Here is a 23332-nt window from a genome sequence, read left to right as displayed (position 1 = left end):
TTCAACAGAACGCCTTTGTAATGTCACCACGCTTTAAACTTAAAAGACTGACATCTGCTGGACATTTAATCGAAATCCACAGAATTCAGGGACATTGGGAATATGTTGTGAAGTTCACTCACACCTTACTCAGTTCATTGATGGTGTAGTTTGGCAAAATACTACAGCAACAGCTGGAGAGTGGGGCGATACTAGTTTTGAGTAGGTTATTGGTGATGTTGTCATAAAAATGGGTTTAAAATATTATATTTACACATCATATATCACTGTGAATTATGCCTCAAACGTTCATTTTAAGAGGCCTATAGTTGAATGTTAGACTAATGAAGGTAAGAGATGGTTTGGTGCTGATTCTGATCTGCTCAGACCAACATTACCAGCAGTCAAAACCAGCATATCTGCAGGATATTTCAAATCAAATTTAAGACCTGCACAAATAATACTGTACGAGTGGGATAAGGCGATATCTACTAGTGGTAATATTAATAGTAATATATGTTACACCGTAACAGTGGCGTGCATATATATATATATATAGTGGTTATAAAAATAGACCTAAGCCAACAACAGCCTTTAAAATGACTTAAAATGCATTATATAAAATCAATGAGGTAACCCTGCTGAAAAAAACAATAGAACCATCACAGAAAATTCTAACACAATCACAAATAAATCACAAATGCCATTTCAAGCCATCATCGTTTAACCATTAAAACCATTAAACAATAGTTTTCTGTAGTGTGTTTTGGGACATACAAATAAACTTGAACATAGCCTATTCCATTAGGATTTATTGGTTTTAACAAGCCACCAATAGAAGGTGACCAAATACCAGTAGTTACATCAATGCATAAGTCATCAAAATTCTGATTGGTTCCAAAACCTAGATAAACTGAGACAATTTCCACATATGGACACAGCTTGAAGCATATCTTCTGATGATGACTATTTTAGTGACGAGTGATCAGAGGTCTGATGCATACGTCTCTCCAAAGATGTGATACGCTGGACATCGGCAGCAGAACGTTTGTCCTGGGACTGTCTGAGCTGTACAGACAGATACTAACACACATACACAGAGAACCACTTACTTCAAGGTTGCCTCGGCCCTGAAGCTTATTGGGCATGGTTACACACACACAATGAGAGCAGCTTCTTAGAGAGTAAAAAGCCAGACTAAAGCCATAATCAAGTTATTCTCTAACATGCATAACATGCATCTGTAACCTCTACAGTAATGTTGTTGATCACATGTGAACGGCTTCTCTCCAGTGTGAACTCTTGCATTCATCTAAAGGCTTTATTTATTTATTTTTCTGGTTTGACATGTTTCATGTAAAGTTTCATTTATTATACTAAATTTCATTTATTATACTAAAACCTTTTTCAAGTAATCAGTGTAACCTATGGCGCTCTCTGTTGGTGAAAACCATCACTGAACTGATTTTTAGGAGTTGATGACTTTTTGATGTTTTTTTTTTTTTATTTGTTTTGTTTTTTTATTAAATGCGATCATATTTAAGTATTTATATTTTATATTTCTGGAACATGTCAAACTGGTATATTCAATTGTTTAAAGAATTATGATGGCATGAAAATTATATTGCATCAAATTGAGGCGAGAAAAAATAAGGAAAAGCAAAAAATAAAAAGAATAATCATCATCATGATTGCACAGCAGTCCAGTAGGTGGAGACACGCGTGTGTGTGTTACCAATACATTTAAACCAGCGAAGAAGAAGAGAACCGGAAGTAGAAGACAAAGCGCCAGTAAAGATGTCTCTCTTCGACTTCATTGAAGCCAGAGATAAACTTACGGTAAATTATCATTATAAACATTAACTGATAGACAAGCTTTAGCATTCACAGATGATTTTAAGGAGAAGTCTCTCCTCCGAAGTAGTATGTAGCAGTTAGTTATCATGCATTGGACCTATTTAGTCATTTACATTACTAAATGAAAAACACAGTATTACTAATAGTACAGTGAAAATATATTATTGTGGTACATGTATGTTAGCATAGTGCTACACGAAGCAAAATAATATATTTTCACTCTACTTTGGTGTTTCTATGTCTGGAATAGACGTGATATCATGCTACAGTTAGTGTTTTAGTCATAAATACTATAACCACTTTAATAAATGTGTTAATTTTGTTTCTCCCAGGCTGCCACTAAAAGTGCTGTAGATATCAGGAACTGTAAACCCCTGACCAATGCTTTCAGCCATCTGCCTGGAAAGTAATCACGCTCTTTATCAGGATTTTCTGCTTTTATAGTCAATTGTTTGTTTGTATGCTTAAACCATCTTCAATGATGCATTTCGGTGGATATATCCATCTCTGTTGAGATGTTCTGTGTGATTTCAATTCATTCTTCGCAGTGAAACTGAGAAGAAAGCCACTCTCGATCAAGCCCTGCGTGGAGTTCTTGAAGAGCAGATTGTGAGTCCTTTATACCACAATACTGGCATCCCTGCATTGAGTTATCGTTGTGTATGGTGATGATTTAATTTTATTTTGCAGGTGAAGCAGAAAGTGAACGTTGAAGATTTCCTTTCTCTGATCTACATCAGTATAGATGGTGTGACTGAAGGTACGTGTGAGCTACACACATATTGTATCAAAAAATGATCTTTTTGCATTGATTTGTTGTTTTCATAAAGGCATCTGCTCTGCTACCACTCCCTTTCTTCTGCTGGGAGATGTTCTCGACTGCCTTCCTCTGGACCAGTGTGACAAAATCTTCTCCTTTGTTGAAGAGAATGTGTCTACGTGGAAATCTGTAAGTTTGGACCTTTTAGTTGGTAATGCTTAGTAGGGCTGTCATTTGTATAACTGGTTCTGTGATTAGTAGTAAATCTCCATCATGTGCTTTCAAGCGGAGCGGCATTGAATACACGGAGCCGTAGTTCACTGACAAGCTATGCAATATCACAGATGAATCGCCTTTGATTATGAATGCGATATTGCGTAGCTTCTCAATGATCTACGGCTCCGTGTATTAAATGCTGCTCCGCTTGAAAGCACATGATGGAGATTTACTACTAATCACAGAACCAGTTATACTGGCGAGATGCGAATGACAATCGCATGTGATTTATCGTGATAAATTTTGTAGATAAGAATTAGACAAATAAGTAGAGGCCAAGCACCAAAGAAGCATAGGCACCTATTGTAATCGTTACCATTCTTACTAATCTTCTTCCACCAATGATGTCTGTGGCAGCTCATAGAAACGCTTGCATGAAAGTTATGAAATTTTGCACACAGATAGAGGGCAGTTATGCCGTTTGTATATTTGGAATCTCATTTTGCAAATTTGGAAACTCTATCTCGCTACGTCTAGTGCCTCCAACAGCTAAAATGTCACACGAGTTTATACTAAAAACTCACAAGCAAACCTCATTGTTTCTATTTCCACCTGAAGTTTCCGAACTCATCCTTGACGGTTCAGGCAATCTGTACCAAATATGTTTCACATCACCAGCTTTTTTGTAAATGCATATGACTGTGAATTTACACCATTTTAAGCATTTCATTATGTTAATAGAATGTAATCGTCTAAAATCATCATCAGAATGGTTTGATCAGTCTTCAGTGTTACCATTAGCCTGTTTGACCCCTTAATTGCTGCTTGCAGCTATATTATTTATGCTTGCTCTTTCTTTCATGTTTACAGAATACCTTTTACTCTGCTGGAAAAAATTACTTGTTAAGAATGTGCAATGGTGAGGTTCAAGTTTTATGTTTTTTTTTTTTCTGATGGCATTATCTTATAATGGTTGGATGTGCGTTAAAGTGACATTTAAATTGCAATTTAAACTTTTTAATGATATAATTGTTTTCTACCATAGTTTGTTGAAATATAAATGCTTAGGCCTAAATTGTGAATTTTGTCTTAGCGTAATTCTTTACTGAGAATGTGCTGGAGTAGCTTAACATTACCACTGTGTTTGCCTACAGACCTGCTCAGGAGACTCTCTAAGTCTCAGAATACAGTGTTTTGTGGACGAATCCAGCTGTTTTTAGCACGTCTGTTTCCTTTGTCAGAAAAATCAGGTATACTTTTTTTACATTTCTTGTTTTTTCTTGGTTCTTTGTTCAGTGGTTATTTTATGACTTGATGTTTTTCCCTTGTATTACAGGTCTGAACTTACAGAGTCAATTCAACCTTGATAACATCACAGTGTTCAACAAAAATGAGCAGGATAGCACACTTGGACTGCAGGTAAAGTCATGCTGACAGATGTTGGGCTTGATTTACTTCGTTAAGGTTTTTTTTTTAAAGTTCATGCAAGCAGAAAATGTGAATTAATCTGATAGTTAGACATCTACAGTGGATTCTACATTAGATGTCAGACATGTTTTAATCCCCCCCCCCCCCCCCCCCCCCCCCCCAGCACACAGAGGTTAAGGAGGAAGGGATGGAGGTGGAGGAGGGAGAGATGGGCGAGGAAGATGCACCTACTCCCTGGTAAAAGATTTTCACAATCTCAAGTTACAAGTCATTGTCTTGCTTTTGCTTCATTTTGGCTGTTATTAAACTCTTATTTATTAGCGTGTAATTCAGAGGGCTTTTGTTTTGTAGCGCCATTCCTATTGACTACAACTTGTACAGAAAATTCTGGACCCTGCAGGACTATTTCAGAAACCCTGTACAGTGCTACGACAAGTTCTCATGGATGACTTTCCTTAAGGTATGTATTTGATCATTCAGTAATCTGATGGGATGCATGAAGCGGTGCGCAGGTGTGCATGCACAGACGAAATAAAAAAACCTGTGCTGTGTAGATAAGTTCAGACCGCTCATTTGCGTACTGAAATGGTTGATAGCTGTTAATGCACAATCATCGTTTTAGCTCGACTAACTGTAACACTGTATAAGATTTCCATTTGAACTGAAAACACAAATCAAGGCTTAGTAGGCTACGCGCTGCAGGTTTGTTTCAGAGCAAAACTCAAAACTGTGGCACTTCATTTACTGACGCGCTTCACTCGGCAGCACTTAAACCAGCGGCGCATACACTTACTTGCCAGCAACCCGCCAAAATAAAAGCTTGCTGATTTTAGGTTTGAATGATGAAATGATGTAAATTCATATTATAAAATAAAAATATTAGCATTGTATTTTTAAACCCCAGTATACTTCAGTTTTTTTACGTGTACGTTAGTGTATGCGTACAGTTACGTGCTGCCTATCAAGTATACTCCATTTGATAGCGTGTGCGAACGGTCAACACATGCACTCTAGAAAGCTTTATCTTAGTCCAATGTCTGCTGTATTTTTCTCCAGAAATTACGACCGAATAAAATGTCTTTGTATTCTTTCAAACTGAAGTTGTGGCTCTCTCATAACCCCCTCACACAAGTGATTGTCAGTGTGAGTGCCTGTTGTTGTTGCAATTTCCTCTGTTTTATTGTTTTTCTGTCTCCTACTATGAAACAGCAGCCCTGGCCTGTGCTGCCACCTTGTGGAACAACTGATTAGTACAAAACCAAGTCGATGCATAGCAAAGTACACACGATTACAAAAATCGGATGGTGTGCATACAGTATGCGCATACTATTCTGGTTTACGAAATTTGTGTCACACACTCGGCCTGGATTTACCTCTTATCGTGACATAGGCAAAATACATTTGTGGGCACCACTTCCCTATTAAAGTAATTATATCTCTCCTGTAAAAAAAAATATTTTGTAATCAGTGGAAACCGTTACAGAGTTCTCTATCGCAATAAGCATAAAGTCGTTCGGCTTACTTTTAGTCATTGAAGATCGAATGTATTTCTTAAATCGTTTAGGAATGGAGAAGATGGTTTCATTAATAGGCTCTGGCATCGTGGCCACATTACCACTTTGGGAGTGCATTATATTTCTAATAACTTTAACAGCCTGGCGTCACAACCACACCTCGAAACATTGTTGAGATATTTAATTTCAAGACATTTGTCATGTTTTCATCATGAAAATTTGTGTAAGAACTGATTAGAATCAATTGAAAAGGAAAACTGAAATTCTCCACATGTATCTTGTTTTAATGTCCCCTCAATTGTGTTCTCTATGCAGTATTCAGATGAGACACTAGCTGTGTTCAAGAGCTTCAAACTGGATGACATGCAGGCGTCGAAGAGAAAGCTGGAGGAGATGAGGACTGCTGCTGGAGACCATGTCTACTTTGCCAAGTTCCTCACCAGTGAGAAAGTTGGTTCTTCCAGTATTTATTAATCATCTGTTGAATAAAACTTATTTGTACACTCCAGTCGTTGACCTGGTAACACAAGGCAAATTTCCCATCTCTCTGCAGTTGATGGACCTTCAGCTGAGTGACAGCAACTTCAGACGACACATTCTGCTTCAGTATCTCATCCTCTTCCAGTATCTCAAGGGCCAGGTCAAGTTCAAGAGGTCAGGGGAAACAGCAAGCATATTTAGCATCATTTTAGTCAAAATACAGACTTTTCAAGCTGTAAGGATAACAGTAAAGTCAAGAAATATTTTTATCATCTCACTTTCTCTCTAACCTTCGCAGTTCCAGCTGTGTTTTGAATGATGATCAGTCTTTGTGGATTGAGGACACAACCAAGCTAGTCTATCAGGTTAGTCTTAACCTTAAGGATCGCTGATTGGAGGTGTGTGGTATGTGTTAGAAACACTGTTATGTCATGTTTTATTACTTTTCCTACCATTTAAGTTACTGAGAGAAACCCCTCCAGATGGTGACAAGTTTGCGTGGATGGTTGAGGTAAGTAGTATCTGTATACATGCTATAGGCGTATTGATTTTAGTTTCTCATCTTATAATGAATACATAATGAAATTGCAGCCTAGTGCTCTAAAAGCTTTGTTTCATCCAAATGTATTCATTATATCTTCAACAGCACATCCTGAACACAGAAGAAAACTGGAACACGTGGAAAAATGAAGGCTGTCCAAGCTTTGTGAAAGAAAGGTATTGCACAAGAACAGCTTTATCCATATTTACACAAATGAGTATTAAAGCGTTTTGTAATGTAATGAATTATTTGAAGTAATTGACTGACTCTGAAGAAGCGTGCACAGTTTGGAGGAGATTGGTGATGTGATTATGTAAACAGATGTACTTACCCCAAATATACCCAAATGTTCTCAAATCTATTGTGCCTTATATTAGTTTATGGTGTTAATGAGATTTTAAACAGTTCAAATGTTACATATGCTAAATATTTAAATGTGAAATGCATATATTTGTGTGCAAACACTTAACTTGAGATGATTACTTTTGGAGTCAAAATGTATTTAAGTACAAAAGAAAATAGTCGACAGAGCTTCAAAGTGGTTTCTAATAGAGCTGCTGAGAAAACGACTGTAAATCTTTCTGTTTTCTGACTGCCACAATTTTTCTGTTGCTTTTGGAGCGAATTATTTTCAAGTGGTATTTGCTTATAATTTATATCGATTACTCACTTAATCGCTGTATTTTTTCTTGCCTTATTTGTTTGAAGATTTGAGGAGACTTAAATAGGCAACACTTTGCAATGAGCAGCAAATAATATATAATAAGTTAAATTCATAATTATTATGGTTTTATAATAAACCGCTTCCCTGCTCTCAAAATGCACCATCTGCCACTGCTGGGAAGTGCTGGAAACATGCTTAAATTTCTCTCTTTGAAAATCTGTATAAGCCTGCAAATAACATCTTTTTAAGAAAAGCTACTGCAGATTATCTTTTTGTGGTGCATTCATGGAAAAAGTAGATCTGTAGGTCATTTGCTGGATCAGAACCAAGCCAATGTAGAAATGTTTGTCCCAAAAATATACATTTCAATTATAGGCATGATGGTACATCAAAACTGGGCACTTTACTTAAATATCTATAACTTTATGAAAAAATATATTTAATTCTGAAAAATCTGCAAATAACATATTAGTTTTTGCGAAAAGCTAATGAAAGTTGTCATTTTTAACAGCATTGATCAAAAAAGTGCACCAATATGCTTAGTTGGTCTTTATGAATTGCTAACGTTTTCACTCCCTGGCCCTCTGTTGACTTCTCTTTAGTTTGCAGGTGTGGTCACTGCTCTTTATTTAGTTGTGAATGGATATGTGAATAGTCTTGTGTTTCTCTCAGACCGGCAGAGACCAAACCCATCCGTCCCAGCAGAAAGAGACAAGCACCAGAGGACTTTTTGGGGAAGGGCCCTGATCGCAAAATCCTCATGGGAAAGTAAGATGATATCTGATTACTGGGTAACTTGTATAACAGAGGTCAGAATCTTATTTTGCATTTCTGCTGTTCTTGACCATCAACAGTGATGAACTCACAAGGCTCTGGAATCTAAACCCTGACAATATGGAGGCCTGCAAGTCAGATAGCAGGTTTGTGTTTGGTAATATTCACTTAAAGATGCTTAGTGCGAGAAATGTTGCATTAATGCATGTCTCTGTTAAAGGGAGTTCATGCCATCACTGGAGGACTTTTTTGTGGAAGCTATCGAACAGGCAGAGCCGTCAAACATGGTGGAGGAAGAATACAAGTAGAGAGCTTTACAAATTGTGTCTCATAAATGATCAAGCAATGCATCACAATAGATCAGTATTAATCATCAGAATAAACAAGTTCTTTCTCAATCATCCCTCAGAGTTGTGCGTAACTCAAACTACGGCTGGCGAGCCTTGCGATTGCTCTCCAGAAGGAGTCCTCACTTCTTCCAGCCCACCAACCAGCAGTTCAAGAGTCTGGCAGACTATCTGGAAAACATGGTCATCAAACTGGCCAAAGAGCTTCCTGTGAGTGGACATCCACACTATCAGACAATGTAGATAGCATTCAAACTAGTGCTTGACCAGTATAGGCTTTTGAGTGGCTCATACATACAGTGCCATCAACAAATTTGGCATCCTTGGTAAATATGAGCAAAGCAGGCCATGCAAAAAGTCTTTAGTATAAATGTTTGTGGGATAACAAAAAGAATGGGGATCTGCTAGAAATGCACTTCATAATGCTCGAGTCCCTCAGTGAGTAAGTCATAGGCGACTGTGACAATGAACCATAAATGCCTTTTTTTTTACTCGTTAGAATTTGTCGCTGCGCCAATAATTTTGGTGCATATTTTGGGGAAAAACATTTAATTTATTCTCCTTTTTGTGTGTAATTTTAGATTATTTTTTTTTACCTTTGTAAATAAGACGAGAAACAAAATTATAATTATAATCCATTTTGTTCATATTTACCAAGGGTACCAATATTAATAGAGGATGGTGTACAATATGGTTTAATTTAAATTACAAAATTCCCTCAAAAATCCTGCTCACTATTTTACTAAAATCCAATATTTTAAGCAACAGATAAAAATCTAAAAACTGAATCTTTATTTTTCTTTGAACAGAAAGACCTTCCTTCTGAGGAGATAAAAACGGGAGAGGAGGATGATGATGAGAATGGAGATAACCTGTTAAAAGAGAGCAACGACAGTAAGTTTTTTTTTTTGGGGGGTGGTTTTTATGAAAAATCTAAAGCCATTTTTATGACTGTTTCCCTGACTGTTGGATTCTGTTCACTCTGTATTTCTTGGATCAAAACGGCAGTACGTTTGCATCAAAGTGGCAGCGGTTGCTAAGAAATGACTATATAGGAGTTGTGTTGCTCGCCTCACTCTGTACTTTTGGTTTTGTTTCCAAAGCATCATCACAGAACATCACCACCTTCATCTATCTGCTGTGAATGTAGTATAAAAGTTTTAAGGACAACGGGAGTCGATATTTACTTGAGGCCATCAGAGAAAATAGGAAAAATGTACAGCAGCTACAGCACATAGGGAGGTAGTCGGTCATGGATTGTAATTATTTCAGCTCATGTAGTCAGGAGACCTAAAACAGGAAGATATGGGCTGCATCTGATGTTCATAAGTCACATGGCCATGACAACTGTAGTATGTCCGGATAAAATTCATAACACTTACTTTTTTAATGGTAGCAAAATAATTGCATACTCTCGGTAGGTACTACTTTTAAGATCAAAAACGTGGATAAAATTTGGGCGTACTCCAGGAACAGGTTTGGGAAAACTGGTTTAAACTTTATTGGCTATGCACAAAAACAGGAATAGAGCTGCAAGCAGCAATTACAGGGTCAAGCTCCGCATCGGCAGCCAAAGAAGCGTGATGACATGTTTTAGGTTTCATGTCAATGGATTGTAACCGTAAACGTCTGCGTTGAGCACCAAAGGACGTCGTCTTCAACGATATTTCAAGATGATTTGACAATGCATTCATAAAACGGCATGTTATGACAAAATTAAAAATGATGGACACTTGAAACTGAATTGTTTGATTTGTTATGCTGCAAATGAATCTAAAGAAACCGTGATTTTTGTCCAAATAAACCAAATATCTTCTCAATATGCCAATGAATGCATGGGATGAAATTGGTCAACGCGCTATAGGAGAATGGTTTGGTGTACCATGAATTCCTTTACTTTTTGCCAGGATGGCCTTACAGTGATCTGAGATTATTCATCTCGTCTTCAAAACTGGCCAAAATGAGTTCGAAAAAGTGTTTTTTGTTTAATGAAAATTTGAATTGGCAGAAATTCTTAACTATGTTATGCATTCATGTCAGAAATTGTATTACTGGCCTTATGGTTATAGCATAAGCATAGGTGAAACTATGAGCGGTTGGTGCTGATAGAGGGTTTGGGATACTCAGATTTCGCTATGTCCTGTGTCATTTTAACATATGGCTCTATGGTAAGGTTACAAGGTCTTTGTGCCTTGATCCCTAAAAACATATTAATGGGTTCACCCGAAATTGAAAATCCTGCCATTAATTACTCACCCTCATGTCGTTCCAAACCCATGAGACCTTAGTTCATCTCCGGAACACAAATTAAGATATTTCTGATGAAATCCGAGAGCTCTCTGACAATCCATAGACAGCAACACAACTGAAATGTTCCCAGGTCCAGAAACGTAGTAATGTGACATCAGGGGTTCAACTGTAATTTGACGAAGCTACGAGAATACTTTTTGTGCGCAAAGAAAACAAACAAAATGCATGCGCTTGCTTCCGCTTCATGTAAGTAATGCATGCATGTGTTGTTTACGTGACGTGGAAGCAAGCGCATGCCTCATGATACTCTCCACAATCTAGCGGTGTGTTGCAGGAGACTGTATGAGGAGAAGAATTGTCGTTATTTTTCTTTCTTTGCGCACAAGAAGTATTCTCGTAGCTGAGATGCATGCATGTTAGGACCTGCTGTAAACTATCTGACTGTTACCTGGTGTGAACGGGGGTCTGTGATGCCTTACAACATTGTCAACGTTTGCAGCACTGGATTTAGATCTGAGCTAGCATAAGAGTGTGTCAAAGCTTATTTGTTGACTCCTTTTCCAGGTCCCAGCATTCAGAGCAAGGCCGTGACCAACAGTCAGATGGATGAGATCGCAACCAAGCTTGGGTCCCAGTGGAAGACGCTGGCAGACCACCTGGAGATGAGCGAGAAGGAGATCCGCGTGATAGAGTCTGACAGCGAGGATGTAGAACTACAGGCCAAGATGCTGCTGGTGGCCTGGCAGGACCGAGAAGGCCCTCAAGCTACGATGGAGAGCCTGGTCACAGCTCTGAACTCGGCTGGTTTCAGTAACGTCTTAGAAGGTCTCAGTGAAACATAACAGCAACATTTTCTTGTTTTGTTTTAAACTTTGTCTGTACTTCAATGAAATGCATTCTTTACATTTTTGAAATAAATGTTCATTTGAAATGGATCCATTAGCTTTGTTTGTAAAATACACACGAGAGTGTCAATGGCATGTTTATTTCACCGTTTATGAAAAGCCAGTAGTCAACTTATTACAGAGCTCAAGTTCTCTTACGCTGATTGTATTTGAGTATTTAAGGACAGATGAGTTTACAGTGGCATTTGTTGCATGGTAGCTAAAGACAGAAGCAGTAATTGAGCATAAAGACATCCTCTCAAAGTGCTTTGAAATCCACCTTTGATCCACACACGCACAACATATTCTTGTAAACAAATTACATTTCTTTTGGTTAGATCCCAGAATTATACAACCTCCTCTTGATGTATTTAAGTCTGAAACTTGTGGCCAACAACATCGTTATATACCAAGTCACTACTTCTCCTGCAGGAGGAAACTGTCTATTGAGCATGAACACCTTTTCACAGGCCTGAAAAAAAAATATTCAATGCATATAGAAAACATTTATAAAACCATTGCTCCAAATCCAAACAAGGATCGCGTCCAGAATTCTATCATCCAAAAAAAGGAAAAAAAAAAAAAAAAATACCCTTAAATATGCCGCTTGTGTGTTGATGCATGAAGAGTTCAGAAAATATTAAGGTCATGTTTTTAAAGACACCAAAATTTATTTGCACATCTATACAGACGGTGCTCTGAAATGGCAATTATGGTTTAAGTTTCCTCTGTGAACCATTGTTACTCCAGTATCTCCAGACGTCGAGGGCCATACAGAAGGACGTATGCTATATGCCAATCACCACCACCTGACAGCTTCAAGATGTCCTCAGGGGTCACAACGCTGACCTTATCATCGTCAAACTTCACCCATTCATCTGTTCAGAGAGAGGAGGGAAATCAACATCAGCTAGAATATGAAAACACCCTATAGTAGGGGTGTCCAATCATAAAAACACCTGCAACAGCTAATCAAGGTCTTGAGAATTAGAAGAAACTTCCAGAAAAGTGTGTCGGGCAGTTTGGAGGTAAACTACAGGACTTGGCCCTCCAGCCACAGGATTGGACAGCCCTGCTCAATAGAAATAGAATCAGAAGCAATAAACGCGGTCCAAAATTTTATCTTTTCACTCAACTCATGATGCGATATGATTCTTGATACTGATTTCATTTGATTTTCTCATGTTTTTTAATAAAGAACTTTAAGAAAAAAAATAAAACCACAAAAATTAACAGTTGTCCTATTATTTCCCAGACAAAATGCTGCACATTTCTTTGTGAAATTGAAATGTCAAAAAACAAAACTAAACTGAAAATGTTAAAATCCCAAATCTAATAAAAAAAAAAAAAAAAAAAATACAAAATCAAAGAAATCTCTTCATATAAACAAAGGCTTTGCCTGTGCTCTTCCCTTTTAAATTTAGAGGCAACCGCTACATTTGAATCACAATCCAAACAAAGATGCTGCATACAAGCTGCTTGAGCAATTTTTAATCTAAGATACACTCAGAGATACACTTATATAAACCCCCACCCCAAATGTATCACGACTCATTTAACATCAACCGATTTGAATCGTCAGATATTTTTATCGATTTTCAACCAGAATGTTACGTCCTTGTTAGATTCATCAATCAGATACTTTTGATTGCAGCGTAAAAAAGTAACATTCCTTTTAAAATTTACAACAAAATACTTAAGTTACTTTTTGGAATAAAGTAACACTCATAATTCTTTTGACATTTATTGACAGACTCCTCTGCTGTCCCCATGTTAAGAGAAATCCATGGGAGCAAGGTGCGATTCTTCATCGATACAAAAAAAGATTTTGTTTTTTGTTTGTTTAATTAAAGATCATATTTGTGACCCTAGACACAAATGTATAATTTTGACCCATACAATGTATTGTTGGCTATTGCTACAAATATACCCCAGCGACTTAAGACTGCTTTTGTGCTCCAGGGTCACATGTGTTGTACTTTTTTTTTAATATTGTAAAATAAAGTCATTTTATTTTTTAGTAAGTTGCTAATGTCCTTCAGAAGCAACACACATCTGATGTTTGTTTGCTACATCTGTCTCTTCAAATGCATTCATCCACTATCAAATGAGTTTTTGACTACTTCTGGAAGTGGTCAAAAGTGGACAAGCTCAAAATATTTCAGACCCTGTTTACACCTGTATTTAGCATTGTCCAGTTGTGATCGGATCAACAACAAAAAACAAATGCATCTTCATATCAGGTGTAAACGGCCTAAAAAAGTGTGAAAGAGCCACAGCTTGCTGAATGCAAAATACAAAATTAACAAATTATTAGCAATGCATTACTTTTAGAAGTAACGGTACTGTGTTACTAGTAAAGTAACATTATACTATTATTATTAAAGTGCCCCAATTATGGATTTTTGAAAATGACCTTTCATGCAGTGTAACACAGCTCTAAGTGAATGAAAAATCCTGCAGTTTTAAATCTGAAAGTGCTCCGTGTATAAAGTCATTGTCTCTCAAAAGAAAGAGTCGACTCGGAATCATTGAAACAAGACGGTTTTTAAACGAATCTTAAGCCATTTCATGTTGTTGTCAAAATGAAACATTAGCATATTGCCCGCCCACTCGTTGCCAACAGGTGCGCTTTTGGAGCATTAAAAATAACCATTTCCACGGTTACGCTGTACACAAACCAGAACTGCTCACAATCACAAACACTGCTTTAAATGAAATCGACCAATCGGACAATCACCGCAGATTAATGTCATGCAAAGTAAAAATAAATGCATATAAGAAAATGAAAGTGTTTTTTGACCTTGCATGCAGGTCAACCTGTTGTTGGGGACTCCCAAAATCAAAAAAAGAACCTTTCATAACTCATAACAGGGGCACTATAAGAATCCTGGAATACTCGCTCAAGCTTGCAATCAAGATGCATTTACAGTAACGAAGACAAAAAAAACTACGCATTTTACAAATGATTAATGCGATAACTCAGCTCTTATTGAATGCATGAGGTCCATGAACATTGCTTTGGCATTTGAGAGACATAGACAATACTTGACCTTCTTTCCTTTTAACCCAGGCGAGGTAGTGGCCAGATGAACTGGATCGCCCCTGATGTGTCAGAACCGCTTGCAGGTCGTAGTAACCACTGTTGTTGGAGCCCAAATCTACAGAGAAGAAAAAGTTCTCAGCTTATAAATCCACCAGCAGAGTAAACTTTCAGAACCGTGTTGAAATGGAAAAGAGCTTTGCGGTGAGCACTTACCGTCAGAAAAACAGAAAGGTTCATATTTTGTTTCCTTTGGAGCTCCAACCTTCTGATTCTCCTGTTAGATGAGAAATAAAATGAATGTCAGTTATTTTACAGGCGGCAGCTTTTCTAAATGTGTGACGCGTTCAGTATGATATCACAAGGCACTTGCTTTCGGCTGCTGCTGCATCTCCAGTTTCTTGTCTTCAACCTCTTTAAACTTTGACCTCACAGGAACCATCTTCTCCTGCAGTTCAGCAGTGCACAGCTCAAACACGTCCAGCATAAGAGGAAATTTGACATCCTAAACGCAGCAAAATTAAAATGTACACAAAATAACAAATCAATATACAAATATTTTGGCTGACTCGGCCCGGAGCAAATGACCTACCTTAAGAACTTTGGCATTCACTGACTCTTTTTCTTTGTAAAAGAACCGGACCATCTGAACCGTGAGGTATGCCGGGAGACGGCTGATTTTGGACTTAAATGCAGAAACATAAGTGACTGTTCATTTCATTGTTGCACAAAAGAGCATTTCTCCAAAGATGCCAGAAGATAAAGCATACCGATTTGATATAGAGGGCATTTCTTTGTAAGGATGGGGACAGCTTTGTGATGTCCTCCTGTAGCCTCTAGATGTATTGAGGAAAAGATAAAGATTAAGAGGGACTGGGAGCAATGGTGGTACTTCCAGCTGCTTGTATGGGACGTCCCACTCACCAATCTGAGTCCAGTGGCGAGATATTTGACTTCCTGATTGATGAAGCAGCTAAGCTGCAGCTGGCTCTCTGTGCCTTTAGTCGGTTCCTCATCCTCAGACTCGGTACACTTCATACTGGACACATGCAGGTTAAAGAACTTAAAATATTACACGTTCATATGTATGGAACTGGAGAAATCTCAGGTTCAACTGTATGAAACACTCAACACAAACTCTCTCAATATACATGCATGGCATAACACTGCAGTGAATCCAACAGAGAAAAGAAAACAAACAGTTAGCTGCATGTACTTGCATAGAAAATATAAGAACACACTGCTGCAACTATTAACCATCAAGGCCTATTTTGAGGCGTTCATATGCGCTGTTTGATTCAAGATTCTTATTCGTCACATACACAATTATACAGAGTATAACTTCCATTTCACTGCTACTTTCACTGCTACTTTCACTGCTACTTATACAACTCAAGATTGGTTGTATATCAATAATGTGGATGAACTGCGATTGTGTTAGGAACTTGATGGTGTATAGAAGAAAAAACACTCACTTTTGATCTATGAATAACAGGTAAAGTTGAAGTAAATGGGCAATGCAGCTTATTAAACTATAAACAGCCACAGCACACACCTAAGAGAGCACATGCTGGTATAGATTTGCACAACAAAGGATACGTCGTTTCAAATTCAACACCAAAATACTGATCGATGAAATTCTTCTTTTTTGAGGCGGCGGCGGCTCCACTATCACTGTCAGTCTGTTCATCAAAAGAAAAAACATGCAGATAGAAGAAAATTACTACAATTATTTTAAATTCTCAGTGTTTCTCTAATAAAAACCGTTATATGCAATAAACAGAATATATGTGACCTGACAAAATGAGTCGGAATGTGCTTGATCTAATTTTGAGCTACAGGCAAAAGAAGTAAAAGTTCATTTTGGATGAATTTGAGGTTTTTGAGTTCATTAAGCCCTCTTCTAGCGATCCCAATGCTCCAAATAATAATTAAATATCTAAAATGATCTTTATTTGTACGTTTTCTGAGAGGAGTACCTTTGTCTCTGCTGACTCTGACTGACTGCTGCATCTTACCACGAGTCCAAACCAGTGAAATATCATTTTCAAACCCATGCTGATGAAAACAAAATGATCGCGCTGACTGACATTTGCAAAGTGTGTGCATAAGACACGTCTCTCCACGAGCACGCAATCTTATAAAAGTACATTTTTGCGAAACATGTTTGTATGAATCTCGCCGAGACATAATCTGTTATGTCTGACATGAACGTTTAGTTAATGGTTGGGGAAAAATCTGATGGGTAACATTTGATCCATGCATTACATAGGTCTTAATATAAATCAATGGGAATCAAACATTAAAAGAAAAGACGGAATCACTTGCTGCTCTTGATTAAGCTACTTTTATTTGCATCTTTGTTCTTATTTTTAATAACAAATAAAAAACATTTGCTATATTGAGATTATAATAGAAATTATTATCAGGAAAATAATTGGAGTAAAATATACAACGTTGCTTGGTGATTTTGCTTTGGAATCTTCAGAAAATCATTTTTTGTCCGAATTCCAACAAGTCGTATCATTTTGAAGGTATTTTAATGGAGAATGTGAAAATACAAATAACAAGTTTTTGAAAATTTGCTCATTCCGACTCATTTTGCCAGCACAGGTCACACATAATAAAACAAGCTCACCTCGAGTGGGGTTTCTGGTTCTTGAGTTTCTAATTTCTGCTGAAGGACCCGCATAACCTGAACCCAGCACTCACTGGCATCCTGGGTAAATGAAGAAAAAAAAAACATTCTATAACTTTCCATTTTAACAGAAAATATTCTGATTAAATGCATTCCAGTAAAAATATGAGATCAAAAATATTATCTCCAGACCTGCTGGAGGTACTGGCCCTGGTCTCCTTTTTCGGCAAACTGTGGGAAGGCCATGTGCAGGAACTGCAGCAGGATGATGGGTGGAATGCTTGAGGAGGTCTTATCCATGGACTCGTACAAATCACGCAGAGCTAAGTGAAGAATTCACCTGATCAAACAAGTGCTGCATGCTGTCCACAAAAACGCAATTTGACTACCTCTTTCTTCATTTGTTCAGGACAAACAGATCCTCAAACATTGATAAAAAGACAAAAATGTTGTAACCTCACAACTGAGAGAGTTCTTCACCTGCTGTGATGTACTGGGAAGGTGCATTAGCTCCAGAAGACCGCAAGGCACCAGAGTACCTACAAAAAGACATTGATGCATTACACAAAATAAAATCTCTGAACTTGATATGAAAGACATGACTAAATTGTACCTCCTGAGAGAGTCTTTGAGCTCAGGCACAGAGCGAAGACACTGCACCGTTGCGTTCATGTAACATGTGTTGCCCAGATTTGTCAATCCACATGGCAACTCCATCTGAACATGACAGAGATTACAGAAACAAGTTCACAGCTGTTAAAACTCGTTTCTGTGATTTCTGCTAAAATATTGAAGTAGCAGATCATTCTGCTCCAAACTGTTGGCTGAAAACTCACCGCAGATGCAAGCTGCTCCTCCGTCATGTCCTCCACAAACATGGGTCGCACTACAGGCTCTTCAGGCAGGGCGTCAGCAGAGCCCATCATCAGAAGAGTCATCCCCTACATGAATCAAAACACCCGTTCAGCTCAAGGAAACTCACATTTAGTGTCAACATGAAATAGCATTTGCAACACACTGTTAAAGGGTTAGTTCACCCAAAAATGAAAATTAGCCTGTGATTTACTCACCCTCAAGGCATCCTAGGTGTATATGACGAATCCAATCAGAGTTATGTTAAAAATTGTCCTGGGTATTCCAAGCGTTATCATTGCAGTGGGTGGGTGTTTTTGTTCAACAGTCCAAAACACATCAAATGAAGTGCGCGCATCCATAATACAACATGCCTCACACGGCTCCAGGACATGAATAAAGGCCTCCTACACGTATTCGTACACGGATTCGCTACAGGAGGCCTTTATTTACACCCCAGAGCAGTGTGAGGCACATTTTATTATGGATGCGCAGATTTTATTTGACATGTTTTGGACTGTTGAACAAAAATACCCACCCACTGCAATGATAACGCTTGGAATAGCCAGGACAATTTTTAACATAACTCTGATTGGATTCGTCATATACACCTAGGATGCCTTGAGGGTGAGTAAATCACAGGCTAATTTTCATTTTTGGATGAACTAACCCTTTAATTGATAGTGTATTCACTGTCAGCGTGCTGCTGCTCACTGATACTAAAAACACTTCACTCCTCAATACAACACAGCAGCGGCAGTGAAGAGGTGTCGAATGCTCAGAGATCAGCGGGATAACCAAGGAGGCATTCGTCATCACCACCTAATATCACACTTGTTAGATTTCTCATTTCTGTCTCTGATATACTGGAATTCTATTTCTGACTGCATGAATATACACCATTTTTTCATCTTATTTTTATGCATTTATTTTGTCTGTAAGTGGGACATGTCTTATGGATATAGTTTTTAAAGCAACATTGGCTTACATAAAAGTTTTTAAATTGAACAGTTTAACACATTCGAGTTATCAGTTGTCATTAAAATATTTACGGGGATCAAGCTTATCTGTTGTACTTTACACTATCTCCAATATACGTTTTACTTCTTCATACCGTTTTAATGCTTGATTGCAATTTTGCTGAAAGGTGAGCATTGAAACTCTCTAACGCACTAGTAGTCCCAGTCAGTTTAATCACAGTTCTAAATTAATTCACACACATAAGAAGGTCACTTGCACATACAGATTAAATCTCACACACACACAGAAGCATGAACATGAGCAGAAATCCAAAGTTCTGTCATGAAACTCTAGATGGCGCAGTTCAATGGGTCAAACTCAATCTGACATAATGACATCATTATCACATGGCGCAGCTGATTGGTTCTTTTCATATCAGCAGCCAATGAGCTTGTTGCTCAACATTCAAATACTTGGATAGTGCTTGCTATAGCACTTAGCAGCGTGCTTCAGAAACCCTCCACCTCCCCCAGCTCCACCTGTATAGATCTGCTACGGGGTGATTCATGTATGTTATATATGGGGGTTATTTCATACATGTTCAATGTGCAGCAGTATGTTGTGGATGTATTGGCAGCAGCAGCGTAGCAGATCTATTCCGCCAAGACCAATCACATTAACACTGCCATGTACATTACCATGCCAAACCCTCCAAGAGTTGTCATGACAGAACTTGAATTTAACCATCTGGAATTTACTGATTACAGACCTGAGTTCGCAGTGGATTGTTATGTGATGGAATTTGTTAGTGTTTTAATGAATGTTGTTGTTTTAACTATAAAAAAAGTGCTTAAAAGTTTGTACTGCAGCTTTGCGTAACCATTTGTTGACCTTGTTATTTTAGGTTTATCGCTAGAGTTCTTTTCTTTCATTTGTTTGGGTATATTGTATCATCCAGAGTCTCTCAATGGGGGAGGTATCCACCAGTGGTAGCAATATATTTGGAGTTGAGGTGTTTTTGGAAGCTAATACTTGTAACTACTAGCAAAATAATATCTGCAACACTGTAATGTGGCGTGTGGACTATGTCTGAAATAGAATAGGGCATCAGTTTACGGTCAACGACTTAGTATCACTAATTATAAAGGGATCTATTTACTTTTAATGTGATGTGGTGCTTCGCACTGATTGTATGTGGACAGGGTGTAAAACCTGCCAGTTTTCATCAATGGAGCCAGACGAGATGATGTATCGTTCAAAAGCAACAAAGGTTTTATATGAATTTTGTACTTGGTACAGGTACAACAAGGTTGGCCACGAGTGTAGTCAGCAATGTGCATAATAAGACAAGTTACATGTATTAAGTACTAAAAACGATAAACGTTCATTTTTTAAGGCATACTTTTGTACAAACCCGTTTGGAGGCTATTATTCAATTTTTTAACCAATAACTGCTATTATGATTGCAGGACAAAACTCTGACTCTTCCAGAAAATTGTAGATGTAGCCATATATACTTACATTTTTCAACTTGATGTTCCCCCACTCGTCATCCTGGTGAATAAAAGTAAAATACGTCAGACACCTGCAATAACAGAGGACAGCCAATTCTAATGCTCTCAGTTACGGTTCACATCCAGTACCTTCAGCGTTCCACCTTTCACCATGACTTTCTGTCTCTCTGGCTGAACCCCCGTCAGAGCGAAAAGCTGGGCTTTGAACACCATGGGCGGCTCCTCTGTATTCAGTTCCACCGCATCAAACTTCTCCTTCCCCCATTTCACATTCACTATCATATTCCAAAAACAAGACACAGTGACACAGCAAAATCATTCAGTATCTGCACATAGAGAAAGAAATGTATAATTTTATTAAACCAGGGGGATTCAAACCATCCCTGTCTCCACAGAACAGACGTCTGCATAACCTGAGCTGGGTGCGTCCTGTGGACCCTTTTCACCAACAGTTATCAACACAGTTATTAATTATTAACCTGTGGTGGCTTTAAACTAACTAGTTAACACTGCTGAGAGGGTGTTTCTAATACAAGGTCTGAAGGAGTGATGAAAAATTTCTATTTTTTCCCCTCTTTTGGAAAGTTGTGGAAACGTTATCTTCGATTTTGCTACTGGAGCAAATTGCTGTAGTCTCCCATTCATCACGAAACTAGTTTACCCATCTCTGACGAATTTTGCTTCTGTAAACGCTGAAATGTGAAAAGGGTCCATAATGAAAAATCCAAATAGTGTACATGTGAGGCTCTGTGAACTGTTTGAAAACACCTGCTTTAAAGTAAAATATGAAAATTCAGTAGTCTTCCACTCACCTTCATGTCTTTCTAAACAATAAGATTGTTATTTCTGCTTGGGTGGGAGACAAATATATTCCTAGCACGTGCATCATTTTTACATCATGTTGGATTGTATTGAAGTGTCAACAAAACTCGCCAGCCGGAAAGAAAAGAAAACACTTACACATTTGGTGCTGTTCTTCATATAAAACCAACATACGGCTTCAGAAGACTTCATACAGTGATTTCATCTATGAGGCTTTTTCCCCATTTCTGCCCGTTCTTTAAAAAATAAGCAACTTTAACATGTTCTAAGAATGAAAGGAGGTTGTGGAAGAAGTAAATAATGCCAAAATTGACATTTTAGGGTTAACTATTCCTTTAAATGTTGGTTTGAAACCCCATTAACACAACTGGTCAATGCAGTCTACACAAAAGACAAGCTAACCACATGAGAGGCTTGCTTTGCTCTACAAAAGGCAGAAAAATATAAAATATAAATATAGCTTTAACAGATCTATCACTGGAAATACATTAAAATGAATTAGTAAATGTTCCATGTATAGACACTACAAGACATGATGCATCACATTTAAAACCTACAAGCTGTTTATTCTGCATAAAGTCTGTATATAGTTACTGTCTGTTGATTGGAAAGTGTTTTAAATGCATTTTAATAAAGTGAGAGCCGCCTAGCCGCGCTGCATCAATTCTGAGCTGAATATTTCACACCATAAACATCCATATAAGATAAACTAATCTCCTAAATAAAGGCACGCCAGAAAGCTTGCTATGGGATTTCTGCTTCTTGTTTAGCTTTTCTTCCGTGGTTTAAAACACAAACTATCACTTGAGGCCTGAAGCTAATGTCTAATGCTAACGGCGCTACCTCATCTCAAGCATCTCTTATCGCTTAAAAACTAACTATGATTTATGTAAAATCATATTGTAAACAGACCTGTAAACACGGGCATCTTTCTGTTTACTTGTCCTTTATTCAGCTCAACTCCAAAGGCCGTGTTTAAGTTGGGGAGCGGAAGATTTGAGTGTCTCCTAACTTCATTCAAACAGCAGCAGTCCACAATGACGCTGCAGCTGCCTGAAGACTGATCGATGAGCTCGGCGAGCGACTGACTCGACTTAATACCACTGTCAGGAAGGTCTGGGCTATAAATATTAATAAGTGAGCATTATATACGATTTTCTGGGAAGGGCGAGTGTTATGAAGAAACTCAGAGAAATTGTAAGATAATTGAGCCTCACAGAACATTTCATTAATCACTAATAAGGGTAATTATAAGTAAACTTACCAACAAAGCAAAGGTTTATGAACAATGTTTTAGGGCCGCAATTTCAGCTAAAATGGGCTGCATACACACACACACACACTTTTAGACAGAAATTGAGGGTGAAAATAGGTTTATAGGCCTAGATATGTATCCATACAAAATCTTTAAAAAAATAAAAGCATATATTTTTTAGTTTTTATATGCTAACCCTATATATGTTAACCCTATTGTATATGTGTTGTGTGCATACATGCACACCAATGCACAGAAACACACATAAGTTCATTTTTAATTGCATTGTTTAATTAAATATTCATTCAACTTTCTATTTAATGAAATACATTTATGGTGTTGCTATGGCACACTAAATACAGTGTCATTTACTATTAAAAATAAAATGATTTAAGCTGAAATGTTCTCTTTTTATACTGTCCCATTTTAACTGAATGTTGTGACGTGGCACCTGATGATACTCTAACTCTCATCATTTTAAAACTGTTATACTTTTTCACATTTAAAAAATATAAATATATTTAAGGAGACCTATGCTAATTCATAAGAATATC

At 37.7% G+C, this 23332-nt stretch overlaps 2 protein-coding genes across 2 annotated transcripts; one reads left to right on the top strand and one right to left on the bottom strand.

Moving 5' to 3' along the window:
* The first annotated feature begins 1738 nt into the window (after nt 1–1738).
* Nucleotides 1739–12257, top strand: LOC306846619 (THO complex subunit 1-like). Its single transcript, XM_079380105.1, has 21 exons — nt 1739–1818; nt 2169–2242; nt 2385–2445; nt 2527–2596; nt 2667–2785; nt 3683–3731; nt 3967–4062; nt 4149–4231; nt 4404–4477; nt 4592–4700; nt 6070–6204; nt 6308–6408; nt 6533–6599; nt 6695–6745; nt 6881–6951; nt 8112–8207; nt 8294–8359; nt 8434–8517; nt 8623–8770; nt 9370–9454; nt 11375–12257. The coding sequence occupies exons 1-21, from the start codon at nt 1777–1779 to the stop codon at nt 11650–11652; spliced, it is 1959 nt and encodes a 652-aa protein (XP_079236231.1). The 5' UTR covers nt 1739–1776; the 3' UTR covers nt 11653–12257.
* LOC306846620 (ubiquitin carboxyl-terminal hydrolase 14-like) lies at nt 11762–22579 on the bottom strand. Its single transcript, XM_079380106.1, has 16 exons — nt 22436–22579; nt 20831–20976; nt 20709–20741; nt 18212–18316; nt 17989–18092; nt 17856–17914; nt 17568–17698; nt 17376–17456; nt 16337–16419; nt 15662–15776; nt 15508–15573; nt 15330–15422; nt 15111–15242; nt 14954–15014; nt 14748–14855; nt 11762–12572 (listed from the first exon to the last, which is right to left on the bottom strand). Exons 1-16 carry the CDS (start codon nt 22449–22451, stop codon nt 12436–12438), a joined length of 1470 nt encoding a protein of 489 aa, XP_079236232.1. The 5' UTR covers nt 22452–22579; the 3' UTR covers nt 11762–12435.
* Nucleotides 22580–23332: the final 753 nt, after the last annotated feature.

The sequence above is a fragment of the Barbus barbus genome (genome assembly GCF_936440315.1).
Source record: "Barbus barbus genome assembly, chromosome: 26".
Taxonomy (NCBI): Eukaryota; Metazoa; Chordata; class Actinopteri; order Cypriniformes; family Cyprinidae; genus Barbus; species Barbus barbus.
The sequence above is the reverse complement of the archived record's forward strand: the minus strand, read 5'-3'. Positions and strand labels throughout refer to the sequence as shown.